Genomic DNA, 18,331 nt, shown 5'->3' with positions numbered 1-18,331 from the left:
CCGCCATGCCCACTTCACAAGCCAGCGTCAGGGGGTTTGAGATAAAGCGCCATATTTACTGTAGTTGTACATTTTTTAACAACCGTTTAACGTGTGTAAAGCCGGCTGTTTTTATTAGGTTCCTGTCTTCGCTTTGGAGCGTGGCCCCTACCCCATGTCTCCCTGGGCGCTCTGGTTTTCACTGTGTGCCTGTGCCCGGCATGGTGCTTTCAGGAATGCAGGTGTGTGGCATTAGAACAGAACTGACTACTTGGAAGGATCAGTGACAACATATGAGTCCGAGTTATGAGAGAACAGCCCAGGCAGAGAAAAGGGTCTACACTGAGCTCATGTGGCACTAAAGGGACATTTCAATATTAAGTTGATGTCTTTTGAGGCAGAGGAAGTTGGTGATTTAGATGGGACTGCAGGAGTAGAAAAAGGAACAAAGGATAACGACAGTGGCTTCTGCTATCTACAGTTCATAGCGACGAGCTGGGGGAGGGCAGGAGGCAAGGCTTCTGTGACTTAATCTGTTTCTTAGGGTGCATTTTCTTTGCCTGAAACAATGAGTGTTCAAGAGCAATTCCATTACTTCAGGAGGCTCCTCCTTGGTTAGCACTTGGGCCCAAAGCCGTCTTAAGTACAAGAGCGCCGGCACCTTAGAAGTTTTCGTTGCGTTGGGAAACGGACATGAACTAGCATGGAAAAGCTGCCAGCTTGCCTTCCTACCCTAACAGTGTATTTAGGGAAGAAGTCAGTTGCTACTTGGGAAAGCCTGTGTTCTTCAATATTTCCTTCTTAACGGAAATTCCATTTAGAAAAATTTAGATTGCATTGAAGCAGACAATTCAATTTCACTTTAAAATTTTTTTTGTTTCTAAAATTTTAGATTGGAGACATTTGAAAACAGAATATTTATGTTTTATTGATACTTTCAATATTAACATTAGTTTCTCTAAAATAATTTCCCATAAAACCCAGGTTCAACACCCTATAACTAGTATATTTAGAAACCAAGAGTTTCCCTTAAAGATTACTTAAAAGTACAAGCAAGGTCAGGGAGAAGATGCGGAAGTCAAAATTTTTCTGACTGGCTTTCAAAATAGAAGTTAAAACTACGGCACAAAATTGTACCCTTTTTTTTAAAAAAAATGAAAAGTAAAAACTCGTTCAAAGCTAACTCTCACAGTAAACTTGGCGTACTGGAACGGGGTCTGAACTCCCTTCCGGGGAAGTGAGCTGCAGCATCTTTGGCTGGTAACAATTACGCTGTAACGGCACACGGGCTGTCTTCTCGCTCCAGGAGTTTGTTATTGAAGAGCTGTTCGAACATTAACGTGAGTACTAAACAATGGTTAACCTGACACTATATGACTGTCCTGTTGGCTCCTACAGCTGGCAGCTGTGCCAGGGCACTTGAGGTCCTAACGGGACTCGCGCTGTCTCTTGCTGCTCTCTCGGCCTTCAGTGTCTGGATACTGAGAAAGATCTAGGGTCAAAACTCGGCTGAACATGCAGTCATCTTGCTGAAATGGAGAGAAGACGGTTAAGTCACTTCCTCTACTTAGGAAAAAAATGTTATTAAATGAAAATAATGGCTGTTACTAAGTCTGGATTTGTATTTAACAAGGAACCTCCTTGGGGCTGGCCTGGTGGCACAGTGGTTATAAGTTCACATGTTCCACTCCTGTTCTGCTTCAGCAGCCCCAGGTTCACCGCTTCAGATCCTGGGTGCGGTCATGGCACCGTTTGGCAAGCCATGCTGTGGCAGGCATCCCACATATAAAGTAGAGGAAGATGGGCACAGATGTTAGCTCAGGGCCAGTCTTCCTCAGCAAAAAGAGGAGGATTGGCAGCAGTTAGCTCAGGGCTAATCCTCCTCAAAAAAAAAAACCTTACAGCCATCTAAAAAGGTATATCAATTGCATTTACACCAGTTTTATTTATTAATTTTTGTATTATCTGGTGAAGGGTACCAGTATATGCCACCCCAAAATACACCTCTTTGGCATCTGGACTGCTTTGAGCTAAAGACTACTGAGAACCAGCCGACGCAGGAAAAGCTCTAAAAACTGGGCACAAGTCTTCCTTTTGTAAAGGAGATTTACATTTATGTAAAAGATGACACCCTCCTCCACTCTCGTCAGTGGAGGAGGCACCTGCTTGACTCTGCACGGCTAACCTGACGAACACCCCTTGCGTATCAAACTCTTCCTGGTCACCTTCCCATCACTTGCCTCCCCTCAGAAGCCGCAAACCCTTTTTCTTATTTTACCCTAACACGGCATATAAGCCCGAGTTCTAGCCACCCCTTTGGGTTTCTCATTGCTGGGTGCGCCCATGTGTCCATGCGTGATGCACGTGTTAATAAAATTACTGTCTGTTTTTCTCTTGCTAATCTGTCTTTTGCCAGTCTCACTGACAGGGCCCCAGCCAGAGAACGTAAGATGGCCAGAGGGAAAATGATGTTTTTCCCTCCCCTACACTGGTCTGAGAATTTCTGTTTCTCTCCTGCAGCATATTCCAGTGGTTCCCTAACATTCTGTGGGCACAGAAAGGGAAATTAATTTTTATCTTAGCTTAAAGGAAAGTGAAACCTAACTGTCCAAAAACTGAATGATTGGAGTTAGTTGCCCTAGTCCATTAGCTCGAGTAAGGTGAACAGCTTAAGAAAGGTGTGTTCGAATTCTAAAAGTTACTAAACAACTTGGAACTCTAGTCAATTTGTTTTTCTTCTGGAACTTTTGGAAGATAAATGGTCCTTGTTAGTTCTTCCCCAGTGCATTTGTTTCTGCCTAAAACAGTCAAACATTACAGAAATAGGAAATGCAGTGGTAACAGTCATTCTGGGTCAGTTCATGAGTACTATTATTTTACAAACAAAACTATCCAATTTACTGTTCTGCAATTTTAGATTTGCTTTTTAACTTAAAATATATCTTAAATCTCTGTACTGCTGTAGAAAAATATTTGAGTTACTTTTAAATCTTATTTGATTTAAAAAAAATCACTTAAGCCTATACTGATCCCCTGCAGAAGTGAAAGAGTATCCGCAGACCCCCTTGGAACGTGCGGCCGCCCTCGGGACTCCTGTCCCCTTCCCCGGTCTTCACCTCCGGATAGATGCCTATCAGCGCGTCGGCTTTGGAATAGAACTCCTCTTTCAGGGAAATGACTATCATCTGAAACTGTTCTTGAGTCTGCTCTTTGATGTAACTCGATACCTGCAAAGACAGAAAAAGCACACCTTTCACCACAAGGAAAGGCCTCGTTTCTGGGCTCTGGGGACAGTGCTTCTGCATCTCTGAACCCGCCCATTTTAGGTGACAAGGCACTTAACTTGCCTTTCTGGTAATGCAGCAAATCCACTACAATTGCAGAAATGCAAATAGCTCAGATTCTAAAATGAGAGGTTAGTAAAAAAGGACAAGCCTCATTAAATCTATGATCTAAAACTTTAAGACTATTTTTAAGAATAAAGCTTTAATTTACGAAACTATCATGACTATGCAATCAACGTTTATCACAAGATAAAACAGACGAACAATCAAATATTTCATGAGGGTGAAGAAGGACTGGTGTTTAAACTTCCAACTTCCTATTCTGCCAACTCACAGCCTGAAGCTGGGAAGAATATGGCAGTTATATATGTTCATAATCCATAATCAAGTCATTTGGTTAAAGGGGAATTCAATGGCTCCTTCAGGAAGCTCAGTTCCAAGGAATGAGAAGAACAAACTGGGTTCTGGACAGGAATGGGTCTTGGCGAACAGGCCCCACTCAGAACTTGGAGAGTGACAGAGAACTTAGACTCAAACCACAGTTTAACAAGATACTTGCCAACCCCCTAAATCTCTGCAGGCCTGGAGTGGGTCTTCTCCATGTGGATTGGTCCTGACTGCACCCAAGATACTAAGGACACAAACTTCAGAAGCAGAAATGGCAGCTTCAGTTGAGAAATGAGTCACTGGCTGAGGTGAATGATGAGAGTGGAGGAAAGCTGCTTGTGGCTAAGAGGCTGAATTCATAGAAGGGATCCGGCATTAGAGGCAGCAGTAGCCGCTACGATACAGGACTAAACAGTCTTGAGATGATAGGAATGGAAGATGTATAGAAGCAAAGACGGAAGGCATGCATTTTGCTGGGAGAGTTTACTGTGATAAATGTTGGGCACCTGATCACAAGAGGGAGTGGATGCTATTGCATCGTTGCTCATACTACCTAACTGCTTATACTTAATTCAGCAATAGAGTGCCAGGAATATAAATCTCAAAGGGAAGCCAGAAGTTAGGTTTTTAATACATAGGATGGGTGCCAATGGAGAAGAGTCTTAAGACCTAGTACCTGAAGATGGCACTAATACAAACATCTAAGTTTTTCTAGAACATATAGATACCTTCAATGCTACTGAGAAAAGAGCCAGTCCACTAAGACAGATCCCTCCCCCAGCAGCACACAGAGAATACGGGCTACAAAGGGCCAAAATTAGCCTCCTAGGGGAGACTTCTCCCCAGTGAGTCAGGCCGTGGAGTCCAGCTAGCTGACGCATACTGGCTGACATTCAGAAGAGGGAAATCAAGCTTTTCTTTTGTTCCTATGTTTTCTTCTCCTTCCCCCAGTTACCTGAAAGTCTCTGGCAGCTCACAGAATGTGGCTCTTGCCCGTCCTCTACAATGTTCAACGGCCTGGGGATTTGTTTTGTTTTTAAATTTTGTGGATATGGAGTTGATGTGCTAAATTTTCAACACTGTGACATGCTCAGTAAGCAGGGTCTGAGAGAGATTTGGGTTAGATGAATACAATTTGGGAAATGTTGAAAGATGACATTCAAGCCAAAAGAAGGTACCTCAGGGTAAAGCTGCTGAAAGTTCCCTGACTCCCAGGTACTTCACATGAGACTCAACAGAGTCAGAAATCAGGGAGGTCAGCTCCAGAAATAGAGCCTGCCAGGGCGGCGCCCCAAGAGTGAATGCATCTCTCAGGGGTGGGCTCGTTACCCAGGCTCATAAGACTAGGGTATAAACCAGAATGCCAATTTACCAATTAATAGTGAGAAATATTTCTGTCATCATGACCAGAGCAGCCTCCTTGTAAGCAGCTGTAAATGCAAAGCCCAGTCATTTCTGGAAGATGGATGTGCCTGGAATCAGAACCAGGAGTCAAATTCATCCATCTCCAAATATGGATGGCTCTGGCAGGAGGACCACGACCCCGGGAATCTGCAGGCAGGAGCTGTCCCACCCCTGGGCGGTGATGGGCACTGCCAGTGTTTGCCTCCGTCCTTTGGTCATGCTTCCGTAGCTGACCTCACTCTCATGTCGAAAATTTCCAGTCAAGATATGTGGCCAGCCTGAGAGCCCGTCTCCCAGTAGCCTGGTATAGCCAGGCATTGATCTCTAAGGCTGACTCGAAACTGAACTCTCAAGAGTTAACCTGTTTCCTTAGTTGCCTCATTGTTTCAAATACTGAAAACAGGACCACGTACAAGTGCAGTAAATGACTGGATAAATTTTAATAAATGAATGGGGGGGCAGACTTTTGAACTCTAATTCCGTTGGAATTTTATTTAGAGATGGTAGTTTTGGACTTTGTAAACAACTAATTTGGTCCTGTTTGCCAGGGTGCTTACCATTGGAGATTCTCTAGGTCCCAGTATCTAATTCTGGGGAGAAGCGAGCTGCCCTGCAGCAATGCTGTGGATCAGGTACAGTGATCCTCACTTGACTCCCAGTATCAATTCCCCAACAACTCGTGCAGGGTCCCCACAACCTTGAATGAAAATTACTACCCTGAATCATCTGGTTTTTAGTCATTTAACTTAGATTTGCTTTTTAATCAGCAATTATCAAACAAACTCTCTGTTCGGGGTAAACTGCCTTCTGACCACAACATGATCCTTGAACTGTATACATTCTATTAGAAATTAAATGCAGAAAGAAACTTACTTTGCCAATGTTAGTATTGTCCAGGGCTGCATCCACTTCATCTAAAACAAAGAATGGAGCAGGCCGAAAACTAGAAAAAAATTACAATCAAGTAAGCTACAACTTTCTATTTGCTTTACGAAGACTTGGACAACAAGATTAACAGTATTCAGAACGAATAAGATACGTCCCTTTGGATGCTTTCGTTGAGGTCACCAATGACCTCTGTGTTGCTAAATCCACTGCTCAGTTCTCAGTCTGCATCCCATGACCTTTGCAGGTGGTCCTCTGACATCAAGGATGACAGGGTCCACTCCCCCATCTTACCCACTGTTCCTTCCTTGTCTCTTCTGCCAACTCCTCCTCATCTTTCTAACTTCTTAACACTGCAGTGCCCTCAAGGCTCAATGCTTAGAGTGCTCCTCCATCTAATTAGCTCCCTTGTGATTTCACGTGATCTCAAGGTTTTAAACGCCATCCGTATATTGATGCCTCCCACGCATCCAGTGACAATTCTGAACTCTTGCCTCACGCATCCAACGGCTTACTCAGTTCCACGTGAGTGTCTAATAACCAGCTCAAACTCATCCAAAATCGAACTCCTCACCTGCCCCTGCAAAGCTCTTCCCTCCTGCAGTCCTCTCCCTCTCAGGTAGCAGCAGCTCTTATCACTCTAGTCGATTAGGCCAAAACTCACCGAGTCATCCCTGACTCAGCCCTGGTCCCACTCGTCACCATCTTTCACCGGGACTGCTACAATGGCTTCCTAACCCTGTGCCTGCCACTGCTGTGTGCAGTCTATTTTCCACAAGTCCAGGCTCACTCTGGCCTCAGGGCCTTTGCATTTGGTATTTCTCAAGTCTAGAACTTTCTTCCCTTAGCTATCCCCATGACTTGTTCCCTTAATTCCTTCAAATCTATGCTCAAATGTTACCTTCGCAAACAGGCCTTCATGGAAGACTCTTTAATATTGCAAACCCCTCCCTGCTACTTATCTCCATTCCCTGATTTAATTTTTTCTCTTTAGCATCTGTCATTTTCTAATAGTCTGTATATTGGAGAATTTCTTTACTAAGATATCTTATTTATCGTCTGTCTCCCCAACTAAAATGAAGTACCTTTGAGGCAGGGATGTTGTTTTGTTCACTGCTGTCTCTCTAATGCCTATAATGCCATCTGACACATAGTACATATTTAATAAGTATCTATTAAATAAATGGATGGAAACAACACCTAGCAATAGTCTCATTCTGCTAAGATTTACTCAAGACAGCCTCATGGTTAGACTCCTGCCTCCCCTGAATCGATGGTATTTCCTTCTCCCTTCCTGTAGTGGCATATTCTTTTTCCTTCTTGAGACTAGCTGTACAACTGTTATGTTGATCTTCCTGATTATGAAAATAGAAAGGCAGTATTATCTACACCTTAGATCTTCATCTAATGCATTGAATGTTGAAATTTAATTGCCTTAATTTTAGCTAACTTCTTATTTCTTGATTTACTTTACAAACAAACAGTGCTACCATCATCAGTGGAAATGAGGCTAAACATTTTTTTCAGAAGAAATACTTGGCTTTACATTTCTTACTAAATAGCAGATCTCTGAATACAGGCTAGGAAAATAATATGCAAGTTGGATGTTTTTGTTTTATTTGGGTTTGTCATTGTTTTTTGGCAATTGTGATGTCAGTTCTGGCCATTCAAAATATTTATTTTTCTTCTTTCTTTTCTATAAAGCTGGAATATTAGTAGCTACTGATAATAACAGAAATTGAATGAAAACCTGTCCAAGACTTCTTTCTTAGATTTGCTGTCTAAATTCTTATAGGCCTAAAGCATAACCTGACTTGCCTGGCTGAAGAAAGAGTCTTGTATGACATAGTTAAGTATAACTAAAGACAAGAAATTAACGAATCTTCTGTAGGAAGGTCCATTTGGTTTCTGCCCTGATGCAGAACCGAACAGCCCATTGTGACCTTACCTGTGCACAGCGAACAGGAGAGCCAAAGCTGCCACGCACTTTTCTCCCCCTGACAAATTGTCCATTGGCATGAACCGTTTGCCTGGGGCCACGCAGTTATAGCTAATTCCCTCCAGGTAAGGCTCTTCTGGGTTCTCTGGGCTAAGAAATGCCTGAAACACATGTTATTTATTTAGCAGTATCAGAAAAACAATTAGTAAATTTCAAACATCAATAAATAATGTATTTAGCTCTACATGTAATCACAGAAAACAGGCTTGTCTGGGTGGGAGAAGAGGGAAAAGATTCTTACAGACATCAAGGGTCAGGTCTTCCCACCAGACTGCCATTCAAACCTCAGCAGCACACGCTACAATCTTAAAAAAAAGTCTTCATTCAATTCACTCATTGGTCCATTCATCAAATATTTACTGAACACCTACTATGGGCCAGGTACTGTAGCTACAGAGATGAATCTTACCCTCAAGAAGTTAATGGGGTTTATTTTAGTCCGAAAATAAATAAATAATTTTCCAGTGAAATTCTAAATATCTGATCCAGGATCACCTCTCAGTCATAAAAGACCACCAGAAGAAAGAGTTAAAAGCAGATATATAAGATCCGATCTACATCTTTATTCCATAGTCAATTCCACAGTACTTGCTAGGGATATTGATAATGGAATGGGGAATGGTCACAGCAAAGAGACTGTCACATAGGGATATGGCTGGATTTGACTCCTGCCTTTAGTTCTTTCCCTCTCCTTTGTTACTCTGGTCAACTCCACAGACCCCAGAGCAACCACTTCCCAAGATCCTCTTCATTACCCTAATTTAACTGCAGAGACCACTGGCAGTTCTATAAAATCAAATTAGTACCAGACAACACAATTTCAGAACTGAAGAGAACTTGGAAACCAAATATCTAACCCACTCATTTTTCAGATGAAGAAACAGGACCAGAGAGATCTGACTTGTCCAGGCTGGCCAGCGGTGGAGTGAGTGGGATCTAGAACACAGGTCATGATAACCAATCTTCGTGAGCTGACTCTGCCCCAGAAATGGGTCACTCAAACAACATGGTGGGTTATTTACTACCAGAAAAAATTACCATTGATAACACAATGTTCCCACTCAAATTTGTGGGTGAAAAATACATACTTGGGCACTGTTGTTTCTGCAGAGCTTCTTGTAGATTTGATCAATTGAGATTGAGATGTGCTCAAAACACTGGCTGAAAAGATCATATCTCCTTTTTTTCACCTGTTCAAACTCTTGCCTACACATTCTGGCTTCCTTTCTGCTGGCCTCAAAAGCTAAGAGAGAATCAATATTCTTTATTTTGGAGACCACTGAGGGGCTTCTTTTATTTAAACTTTAAAGCATAAAATATTTTAATAAATTGGATTTTGAGTTTGGTTGTCTTGAGTAAAATCTACCTTCAAAATACCTCAACTATGATTAATTCCAAGACCATGGCTCTTACAGTTGATAAGCCCTTTTTCTAGAAGGGTTAGTTTTTAAGTAATAACAAGTTCTGACAGAGTATCTAATATGCCTATTATGTTCTGTGAAGAAATGCCTGTTCTAAAATAAACAATACACCTGTTTTTAAATTAAAGCAGAACACTTTTCAAAAGCAAGTAGTCATTCGGTATTAAAAGTATGCATTAATATAAGACAATAGAGAAAAATCTATATTAAAAACAAAGGCACAATCAAGGGGGGATTGTTGGTAAGTGTTACAGAAATCAAAACCCCTAACACCCATGCATATGATCTTGCTAACAACTAAAGCTCAATTTCACCATCTGTGGACTCCTGAAACTTGTCTCTGACAGTTTTTAGGTTCTCCACGGCTCTCAGGTTTGGGGCCGCTGTCTTCAACAGGACGTCTTCCTGGGATGCGACTTGCTGCAGCAGGAGTCTAAGGTGGGCCTCGATTTCGTTATCGGATTGTAGAGCCTATTATTGGTAAAGAACAGCAATGACTGGCATGCCTTTTAGATCCAAACTGCTAAGGTTATCAGGCACAGGGCCTTCAGGATCTGGCGCCTGCCCCACTCCCTCCACATCTACTCCCTCCCTCCCTTGAAGCTCTCTCTGAGTCTGAAATGCAGGGAGGCCACACTATTTGTGTCTTCTTGCTCGGCTGTGTTCTTTCATGGCTCTAGTGTAATAGACGCTGCTTTCTTGGAACATGCTTCACCTCCATATTTCTTAATTCTGGCTAAAAAGCAACGATTCCTATGTAACCTTCATTTACTCATTCATTAAATATTGGTCATCTATTATGTATTACACACCGAGGATTCAGTCATGAGAACTCTTCTGTCCTCGCCCTTAAAGAGCTCATAGGGAAGTCAGACGTAAACTGGCATTTACGACAGTGTGAAGACTCTCTAACAGGCAAGCAGGGGCACTACAGGGCAGGGGAAGGGATCTAGCCCATCTGGAGGGAAAGCACTGAAGCTGACACCTGAAGGATGAAGAGAACGAACTTAAGTGAGGAAGGAGGGAAAAAGTGCTATAGGCATGAGCTTCCAGGAAAACTTTCTTGACCTCTCAGAGGGGGTTAATTAATACAGGATAAAGGTGACATTTTGATTTAGATGGGAAGAGAATTATTTGAAAAATGTTGAGTAAACCGGTTAACTTAGCTAATGTTTAAAAAACAGAATGTCACCTCATTACATATACTAAAACAAATTTCAGGTGAATCAAATAGATAAATGAAAACAAAAGAAAGCTGTAAACAGGAAGAAAATATTTATTCAGTAGTGAGGTGGGGAAGGACTTTCTAAATATGAAAGCACGAAATAGACTATAGAAAAGACAAAAGCTTCTTTCTGATTGCCAAAAGATACCAGAAATACAATCAAAGAGCCCAACAAATCTAATAAAATATACTAAGAACATAAGAAATTAAAATATGTGGTGAATATCGCTACTCGGCATCTATTCTCCATTTCCTCCTTTCTAACAGAGCCCAAGTTTGACCATTCCTGCCTCATGAGTGCCAGGTACCTGGGGTGAGATGGCCTGCTTGGTCTAAGACAAATGTACCCCCATCCCTAACAGTGATTGGTCAGGAATGAACATGTGAGCCAATTCAGGTAACTGTGATGAGGGGACAATTGCTGGAGCTTCCTGGGAAAGCTCTTTCTTCAATCTTAAGAATAGCACCACTGAAAAAGGCAGCTTCTCTCTTCTCTGAAGGTTGTGGTTGTGTGGAATGGCTATGGTCATTTTGCTCTCATGAGAGAAGCAGCCTAAGGACGAAGTCAAAACACAAAGAAATGTATGGCTGTGTGGATGACTGAGAAACAGCCAGAACTGCTAAATGAAGGAGACCATGAGGCTGGATTCCAAGGCTGCTCTGCAGGTGTGAAGGATCTGTCACCTACTGAGGGTATCTCATTGGGACAGTGACAGGGCAAAATCAGGTTGCTAGCGTATCTTGGCTACTTTTGTCTATTTCAGGACTTCTCAAAGACTTCAACATTCATTGTGAATCTCCAAGAAAAGAGTCTTTCAAAAAACTGGCTGATCACAGAAACTTTTCTTCTTTGGCAAGATATTTTCACGGTACTAGCGTTTTACAGAACACATAGCAAGAAATACTGATATAAACATTTTAAGAAGTGACCTATTTACACTATTTCTCCAAAAACCATTAGGAAATCTACTTTTTCCCTAAACTTATGCTCTAGCATCTAAAAATTATTCTGCAGTATTTAAATATTCAATATTACTGTGAGTTAGTCATAAACAACAGAAATCTTTCAATTACCTTCAAATCCTTTCTTAGGGAGCTGTAGTCTATCTCAATGGCTTCTTCTTTTTCATATATATCAATTGTTGCCTGGGTGCTTTCTGCTTCAGTTCCCAACTGAAAAACATGTGAAGCCCTTTCCTTGTTATCTGAAATGGTGACCTCTACTCAGCCGTCTGCCCCAAGCCTTTCAGTTGATTGCTATCTCACTCGGATTAAGAGTTAAAATCCTTGCGTTAAAGGGCAAGGCCATGCTGATCTGGCCCAAGGGATCTGGGCCTCTGTCACCCCTTTAACTTCATTTTGCGTCAGTCTCCCCTGGACTCACTCTGCCCCAACCACACTGGCCTCCTTGAACAGAGCAGGCACATGTCCACCTCAGGGCCGGCACACTGCCCTCTGCCTGGACAACCTTCCCCTAGCTGTCTGCATCACTTCATCTCTCTCCTCCTCTACTTACCGGCTACCTTCTCTCAGGCAATCCATGGCCTCTCCATCTAAGATTGCCAACTCCCCACCACTGATACTCTTTATTCCCCCTCCTGCTTTATTCTTTCTTTAGCCTCTATCACTACCAAATACATAAATATTGTTTTTGTTTACCATTTTGTTTGTGTGCCTATCTCTTCCTCACCAGAATGTGAAGGAAGGGATTTTTGGCAGTTTTATTTACTGCTGTATTCTCGGTGCCAAGTGCAATGACTGACAGCATAGATTTGAATTTCAATATATCACTCTGCATGAAGGAAGGAATAGGAGAGAAGGAACAAATAAATGAGCACTTATTCAATTGTAGGCTGGCCTTTGGTGTAATGCTGATACCAAAAACCAAGACTCACAAATTAAGAGGAAAAAACCCTTTGTTACTCACTCCTTTCTAGATAGTCTCAACTGAAACAAACTCATGTGAAACTATTTTTGGAATTAAATTTATGTAATATACATATGTTAAAACAGTTCACATAGAAGTTGAACTTGGACACAAAATGTAACACTGAATTCCTGAATCTCACGATTCCTATTTATGTAATTTGACATCATATTTTATATTAAGCTTCTATATGAGTCATCTGGTGTCTTGCTATTCAAAGTGTGGTCTGCAGGCCAGCAACAGTGGGCCTCAGCTGGGAGCCATTAAAAATGCAGACTCTTAGGCAACAAGATCTCCAGATGCTTCACGTGTACAGTATGATTTGGGAGCCAGTGATCTAGTTTCCCCCACAATGTAAGAGCCTTCTACAGTAACACTGGCAATTACCCTCTATCTGAGTGTCTCCAATGGAAGAGAAATCTCAGGTTCTACCTCATTGTTCAAAGACAATTACGCCTACAACAACTGTTGTCAGAAAATTAACTCTACTCAGCGATCCTTGTTCAGCCCTCCGGAGAGAGACAATTTATACCTAATGCCTTTTCTATTCTGGGCTTTATAGAATATCTTGTACAGTATCCCCATTACACAGCCACTACTTGACAGGCTTAATCAATTCCAGTCGGAGAACTCACCACTAGAGGCCCTCCATCTTTCAAATACAAAGTGTTCCCTAGCAAAATAAATCGGACTCCGTGCACTCCACGCCACGAACCCGAGAATCCCCCTCAGGACCAGGAAGAACAAGTGTGATCCTCCTTCTATGACACACTTCTTTTACTGGAGGAGAATGGTCATATTCCCCAAGCTTTCTCTTCTCAGCACGGTATGGTCTGGTCCTTTTCACTATCCCAGACACTTTACTCTTAAAAAGCATCATGCTTTAAAAAGTGAATGCAATATTCCAGTGTGGCTTGACAAGCACACAGTGGAGCAGAACTACCACTTTTTCTTTTTAGACAATGATTCATTATTAAGCCAGCTTAAGGTCTTAATACCTGCTTTGAAATACCCCACCATGAATATGAAAGTCTTTCAAGCTAATAAAGAAGTAAACAATTTCACATTCACGCTAATAAAGAAGTAAACAATTTCACAACATGGTAGGCATGTTGGAATATACTTTTGAAAGAAAATGGGACCAAAGCAGTAGCATGAATACTTGACCAACAACATTCACTTAGATGTCAGCTGTTAAAATCACTCCCTCCTCTAGTCTCTTCTATAAGAAATCTCTTCTAAAATTTCATTCCTTTTTAAACAGACTTTCTATTTCTTTCTATAGTATAGTGAGAGTTGTTTTTCCGCTCCCATCTACTGCTGTTAACAGATCCTTCTCTTCACTCTCTCTCTGCACCCACAAAAGTGTACACGTGACCCAGAATGAGCCAAGCCGAGTTCTTCCCCAGGATTTTTCTAACAGAGAGGGGAGGGAGAGCTCTCTTTCCCCTCTGGTCAAAGCTAGTGGTTATAGCTGCAGTCTCATGGAGAAAGCTGATCTGAAAGAATAAAGCCAGTATATACCGAACCAGAAAGAGTTCTTGGCAGTGCCCAAATTCCTGGACTGAGTCATGCGTGAGACCACTTCCATTCCAGCCCTATCCCTTTACCCCTTCCCCCAACCCCCGCCTTAAAATCATCTGAGTTGGGTTTATGTCACTTGTGGCCCAGAAAGGGTTTTCTCCTTTCCTTACCTCCTATCTGGAATGTAATCTCTGCCAAAACAGAGAAAAAAGACAAAGACTTTTTGAGGAAAATATTATACTAGAATTATGCTATAAGAAGTGGTCAATATTAGGAAAAGAAAAATTGTTTTATAGATACTTCAGTTGGAACAATCCAAGGACTGAAGACCTCTTGTGGAGTGGAAAACATGATGGAACTGAATGGATTTCTGACTGTCTGAGGGCAGAGTAGAAATGGGGGGAGGAAGGATGTGGCAGGGGGAGCAGAGAAAAGAGATATACTAACGTACTCAGTAAAAGCTCAGAGATGACTTGAGAGGCAAAACAAATAACTATTTTCACCATCTTCTGCATTAGCTAATAGTAAGACAGTCTTTCTGAATGTACAGTCATATCTTTCCTAAATGAAGGACAGAACTAAGGGCGTATACTTCCAACCAATGTAAAGAGCACTGTGTAATACAAATGGGGTGAGAAAGAAAGAAAAAAGGCAGACAGAGAAATGTTCACCATTAGTGGACCTTGGTTTTATCTTCTAATCCCTTGGGGGTCCATGGGGGTCCATTTTTGCTTCCCCCTGCACTCTCGCCACCTGGAGAGACTCAGTGAGGCATGTTTCTTCTGAGAACCACCTCGAATCGTTGGTGAAGGTGCAGAGCAAGACCCCTCCACACACCATGTACAACGTTAAAAGAGTACAGGGCAGTGCTCATGCCAGTGGGCCACTTGCCGCTTGCACACTGCCTACGGTTCACTGTGGCTCACACCATCTCCCCAAAGTGTTTCACATGCCAACAGCTTTAATTCTCTGATTTCTCATGGGTATCTATATATAGGTAAGACGCTCTGGTTCATTCTGTGGAGCTAAAAGAACATGGATTAGCAAGAGTGAAGAGAACTGCATGAAATGCCTGGTCCTCTGTAATGATGACCATTTTGCCTTCTCTCCCTCTTAGCAGGAGGAGATGTCTTTTCTGCCTCTAGAGGGGCTTTAGAACAGAGTGAGAATCTGCAGAGCTGGGATTTCACTAAGCAACCAAAGGGTGTTACACTAAGTTCCACACCACTGCATGTATTTTAAAATCATTTGCTAGAATACCTCCACGTCAATGATGTCATCCAACGACCCCAACAAAAGAACTATTTCAATGTCTTGAACTTTGCAGTTAAGCAGCATGTTATGCTTCTCTAACCGTTTCTGTTCCAGAGACGTTTGAATGACTACAGCCTTTCTTTGCAATTTCCCCACTTCCCTGTAAATACACAGATATGAAAAAATGGTTATATTTTACTCATTATGTAAAGTTGTACAAAGGAAGAAAAATGTATGTGCTATAAATTTACATAAATATTTTCTCCTATGAGTATTATAAATTCTAGAGATATCTCATTGATGCTTGTAATTTAAACTTTAACATTCCCGACAAAGGCCATGACTGTAATTAGTTAATTTGAGGGAGTGTTTTTCAGTAATAAACATTATTATTTTAATCAGGCTACCAATAGTACAGTGCTTTCTAGTTACTTTATCTTTAAATCTGTACAATTTTTCAAGTTGCATTTCTCCCTCAATGTAAGCTCTACATTTTAGAACCTCAAACCAAGAGCAACAGTTTCTCAGCAAGAGAAATACCTTACCAATTAAGTCATTACACACCTAATAATCCAAAGTGTTTCTTACTAACACTACCACTAACGCAATGCCTTCTACATTAAATGAGGGCTTGTGGGTTCTATCAGTTGAAACAATGTGGGATTTTAAAAAGGACCTAAAAACAGGATCAAAAAATAAAATAAAATAAATTAAGAATTATATGGTTTTCAAGACTATGAAGATAAACAGAGATGTGGTTCTGTTTAAACTAAATGCAAGACCAAACAACAACAACAACAAATCTTAGCCAAAGAACTTTCTGGCTGTATCTTGAAACACTGAAGGTCTTTGAACAGTGAGGAAAATTATCAAATGTCAAAAGGTTGAGCAAAAACAGAGTGCTCATTTATTTCATCTGCTCACTTATGGTCGTGTCTATCACACAGGAAAGCGGATGACATTGTGGTGCAACAAGCCAGCTGATTCAAAATGCTATTGTCATCATCGCAAACACACATGCTCATCATGTGCCAGGTATATGTGCCACATGAACAGCCACTCATTTAACCCTTACCACTATTCTATGAGGTAGGCCCTATTATTATCTCTATTTTCCAGATGAGGAAATGAAGGCATAGTATGCAAGTGGCAGAGCTGAGACATGGAACCATGCAGTCTGGCTCCAGATTCTATACCTCACCTGCTATGCTTTGTCACACAGACTAGAGGGAGACTCTGTACAACAGGAAGATACCAGAATCCAGGGGATTTAGGGCAAGGGACCCTTTATACAGGTCCATGTTTTCATCTGCCAAAAAGAACTATTCACTCTAAGTAACTAACCACCTCTCTTGGTTTTCTCCCAAAGTAGAATGCTTGAAAGGTGTGATGTGGGACCAAAAGCAACAAAGGTACATATTCAAATAACAAAACTTCCTATAATAAATTTTGAATTGATGGTAAACATCTTTAAAACTCTATTATGGTCTTTCAAACTTATAAACTTCTTAATTACCTATCAACAGCCAAAAACTTCTTCCGATCCTCTTCAAGTTGAGCTTGGATTTTCTCAATGTTGGAATTCTGAGTGACAAACACGTCCTTAAGTTGCTGCCGCTTCGCCATGAGTTCATCTACAACGTGCAGACAATCTTCCTCAGCCTGAATGGAGGTGATTTGCACTGTACATTACCATCTTTTACACTAAGAATGTCAACAGATCATCTTATCAATAAGCCAAACTAGTCATTCCGAGATAAACCCTTACCCTGTGTGTTGCTTGAACCTCTCTCATAGAAGGTGACCCACTCTTGTTCTACATTTTTTGGAAATTGGTAATTGCTACCTGCCTTCCTCCTTCACTTTGGATTCATTCCTCAGCTTGCTGCCATCTGACTTCTGTTCTCATTGTCCAATGAAAATGCTTGCTATTGTCACCTCTTAGTTGGCAATTAAACACATTTTCCAGGCTTTACCTTTTTGACAACTTTCCTTACTTCCTCCTTCCTGAAACTCTGGGCTTCTATGCTATCACCCTTTCTGGTTCTCTTTATCACCTAGGTGACCACTCCTTCCAGAATTCCATTCTTGCTCCACTGCTCTTCACTGCCTACCTCTCTGCTTGGGAGTCTCAACTTTTCAGATATGTTTCCATTTACTCCCATAAACCAGCCTAGACTTCTCTCACCTACCTAATCTTTAACTAGCTGCTGGAAATTGCTATCTAGATGGCACGTAGGCAACTCAAGCTCCACAGATTCAAAATTTTCTCTCCTTAACCTGTTCCTCCTCTCCACCAATTGCCTAAGTTAGAACTCAGGAGGCATCCGTGACACCCCCCTTTGCCCTCTCCCTACAGCTTTGACAGCTAATGATTCACGAAGCTGTGCTGACTTTACTTCAAGGACTCCTCAGACCTGCTCCCCGCCCTTCTATCCTATGAGGACACCTCAGGAGCTCAACCAATGTTTATTAATGAAGGACGTCATCATTTCAATGACACTTCAGCCACCCATCGTTTTTTTTTGACATTATAAATGAAAGGCTTTATTTATACATCAAAATTGGGATTGGAGGGGTAGTGACAATTAAGAACTAAGAGTAAAGGAGGAACTTCCGGTGTTAGGTCGGATGGAGAAGAAAGTAAATGAAAATTCTTTTACTGCATGACTTTAAAATTCAGCCGCCCAGTATTAACTACCTTCTTTAGGTTATCAATGTCTTCTCCACCTTTCTGGATAGTTTCTTTTAATGTGTTGATCTTATTCAGTTTCTTCTTCAGCTGATTGCGACTATATTCGAGTTGGACATTAAGCCGAGTTTTTTGTTTCTCAAATTCTAATCTAGTATCATAAAGTAGAAGGAAGGAAATAATAAAGTTAATACTGAATATTAATATTGAATATTCTTCTTGTTTCTGACTTCACTAGTAACACTTCTAGTGTTACTCCCTGAAAACATGATGCTGGTTTAGAATTAAACATATTTTCTCATATCACAGGTATCTAACTACTCACATTTTAAGAATTTTTAATCAAGAAT

The 18,331-nt window shown here is 41.3% G+C and overlaps 1 protein-coding gene and 1 long non-coding RNA gene across 2 annotated transcripts in view; one reads left to right on the top strand and one right to left on the bottom strand.

Annotated features, from left to right (window-relative positions):
• Positions 1 to 859: 859 nt before the first annotated feature.
• The window catches only part of SMC1B (structural maintenance of chromosomes 1B), a 77,702-nt gene continuing 60,230 nt past the window's right edge, over positions 860 to 18,331 (bottom strand). Inside the window, exons 16-25 of the mRNA XM_070506734.1 lie at positions 17,991 to 18,132; positions 16,806 to 16,951; positions 15,296 to 15,449; positions 11,659 to 11,757; positions 9,674 to 9,830; positions 9,027 to 9,181; positions 7,888 to 8,039; positions 5,928 to 5,997; positions 3,096 to 3,206; positions 860 to 1,508 (exon numbers count right to left, since the gene is read on the bottom strand). Coding sequence (XP_070362835.1) covers positions 1,407 to 1,508; positions 3,096 to 3,206; positions 5,928 to 5,997; positions 7,888 to 8,039; positions 9,027 to 9,181; positions 9,674 to 9,830; positions 11,659 to 11,757; positions 15,296 to 15,449; positions 16,806 to 16,951; positions 17,991 to 18,132 — 1,288 coding nt within the window. The 3' untranslated portion in view covers positions 860 to 1,406. The remainder of the gene's footprint in view (positions 1,509 to 3,095; positions 3,207 to 5,927; positions 5,998 to 7,887; positions 8,040 to 9,026; positions 9,182 to 9,673; positions 9,831 to 11,658; positions 11,758 to 15,295; positions 15,450 to 16,805; positions 16,952 to 17,990; positions 18,133 to 18,331) is intronic.
• On the top strand, positions 8,811 to 17,993 carry LOC139045021 (uncharacterized). The gene is made up of 5 exons (XR_011502538.1): positions 8,811 to 8,947; positions 9,707 to 9,797; positions 16,662 to 16,701; positions 16,816 to 16,961; positions 17,649 to 17,993. It is a non-coding gene; the product is annotated as an uncharacterized lncRNA (long non-coding RNA).

The sequence above is a fragment of the Equus asinus genome, chromosome 4, assembly GCF_041296235.1.
Source record: "Equus asinus isolate D_3611 breed Donkey chromosome 4, EquAss-T2T_v2, whole genome shotgun sequence".
Taxonomy (NCBI): domain Eukaryota; kingdom Metazoa; phylum Chordata; class Mammalia; order Perissodactyla; family Equidae; genus Equus; species Equus asinus.
Note: the sequence above shows the minus strand (reverse complement) of the source record. Positions and strands in the feature narration are given on the sequence as shown.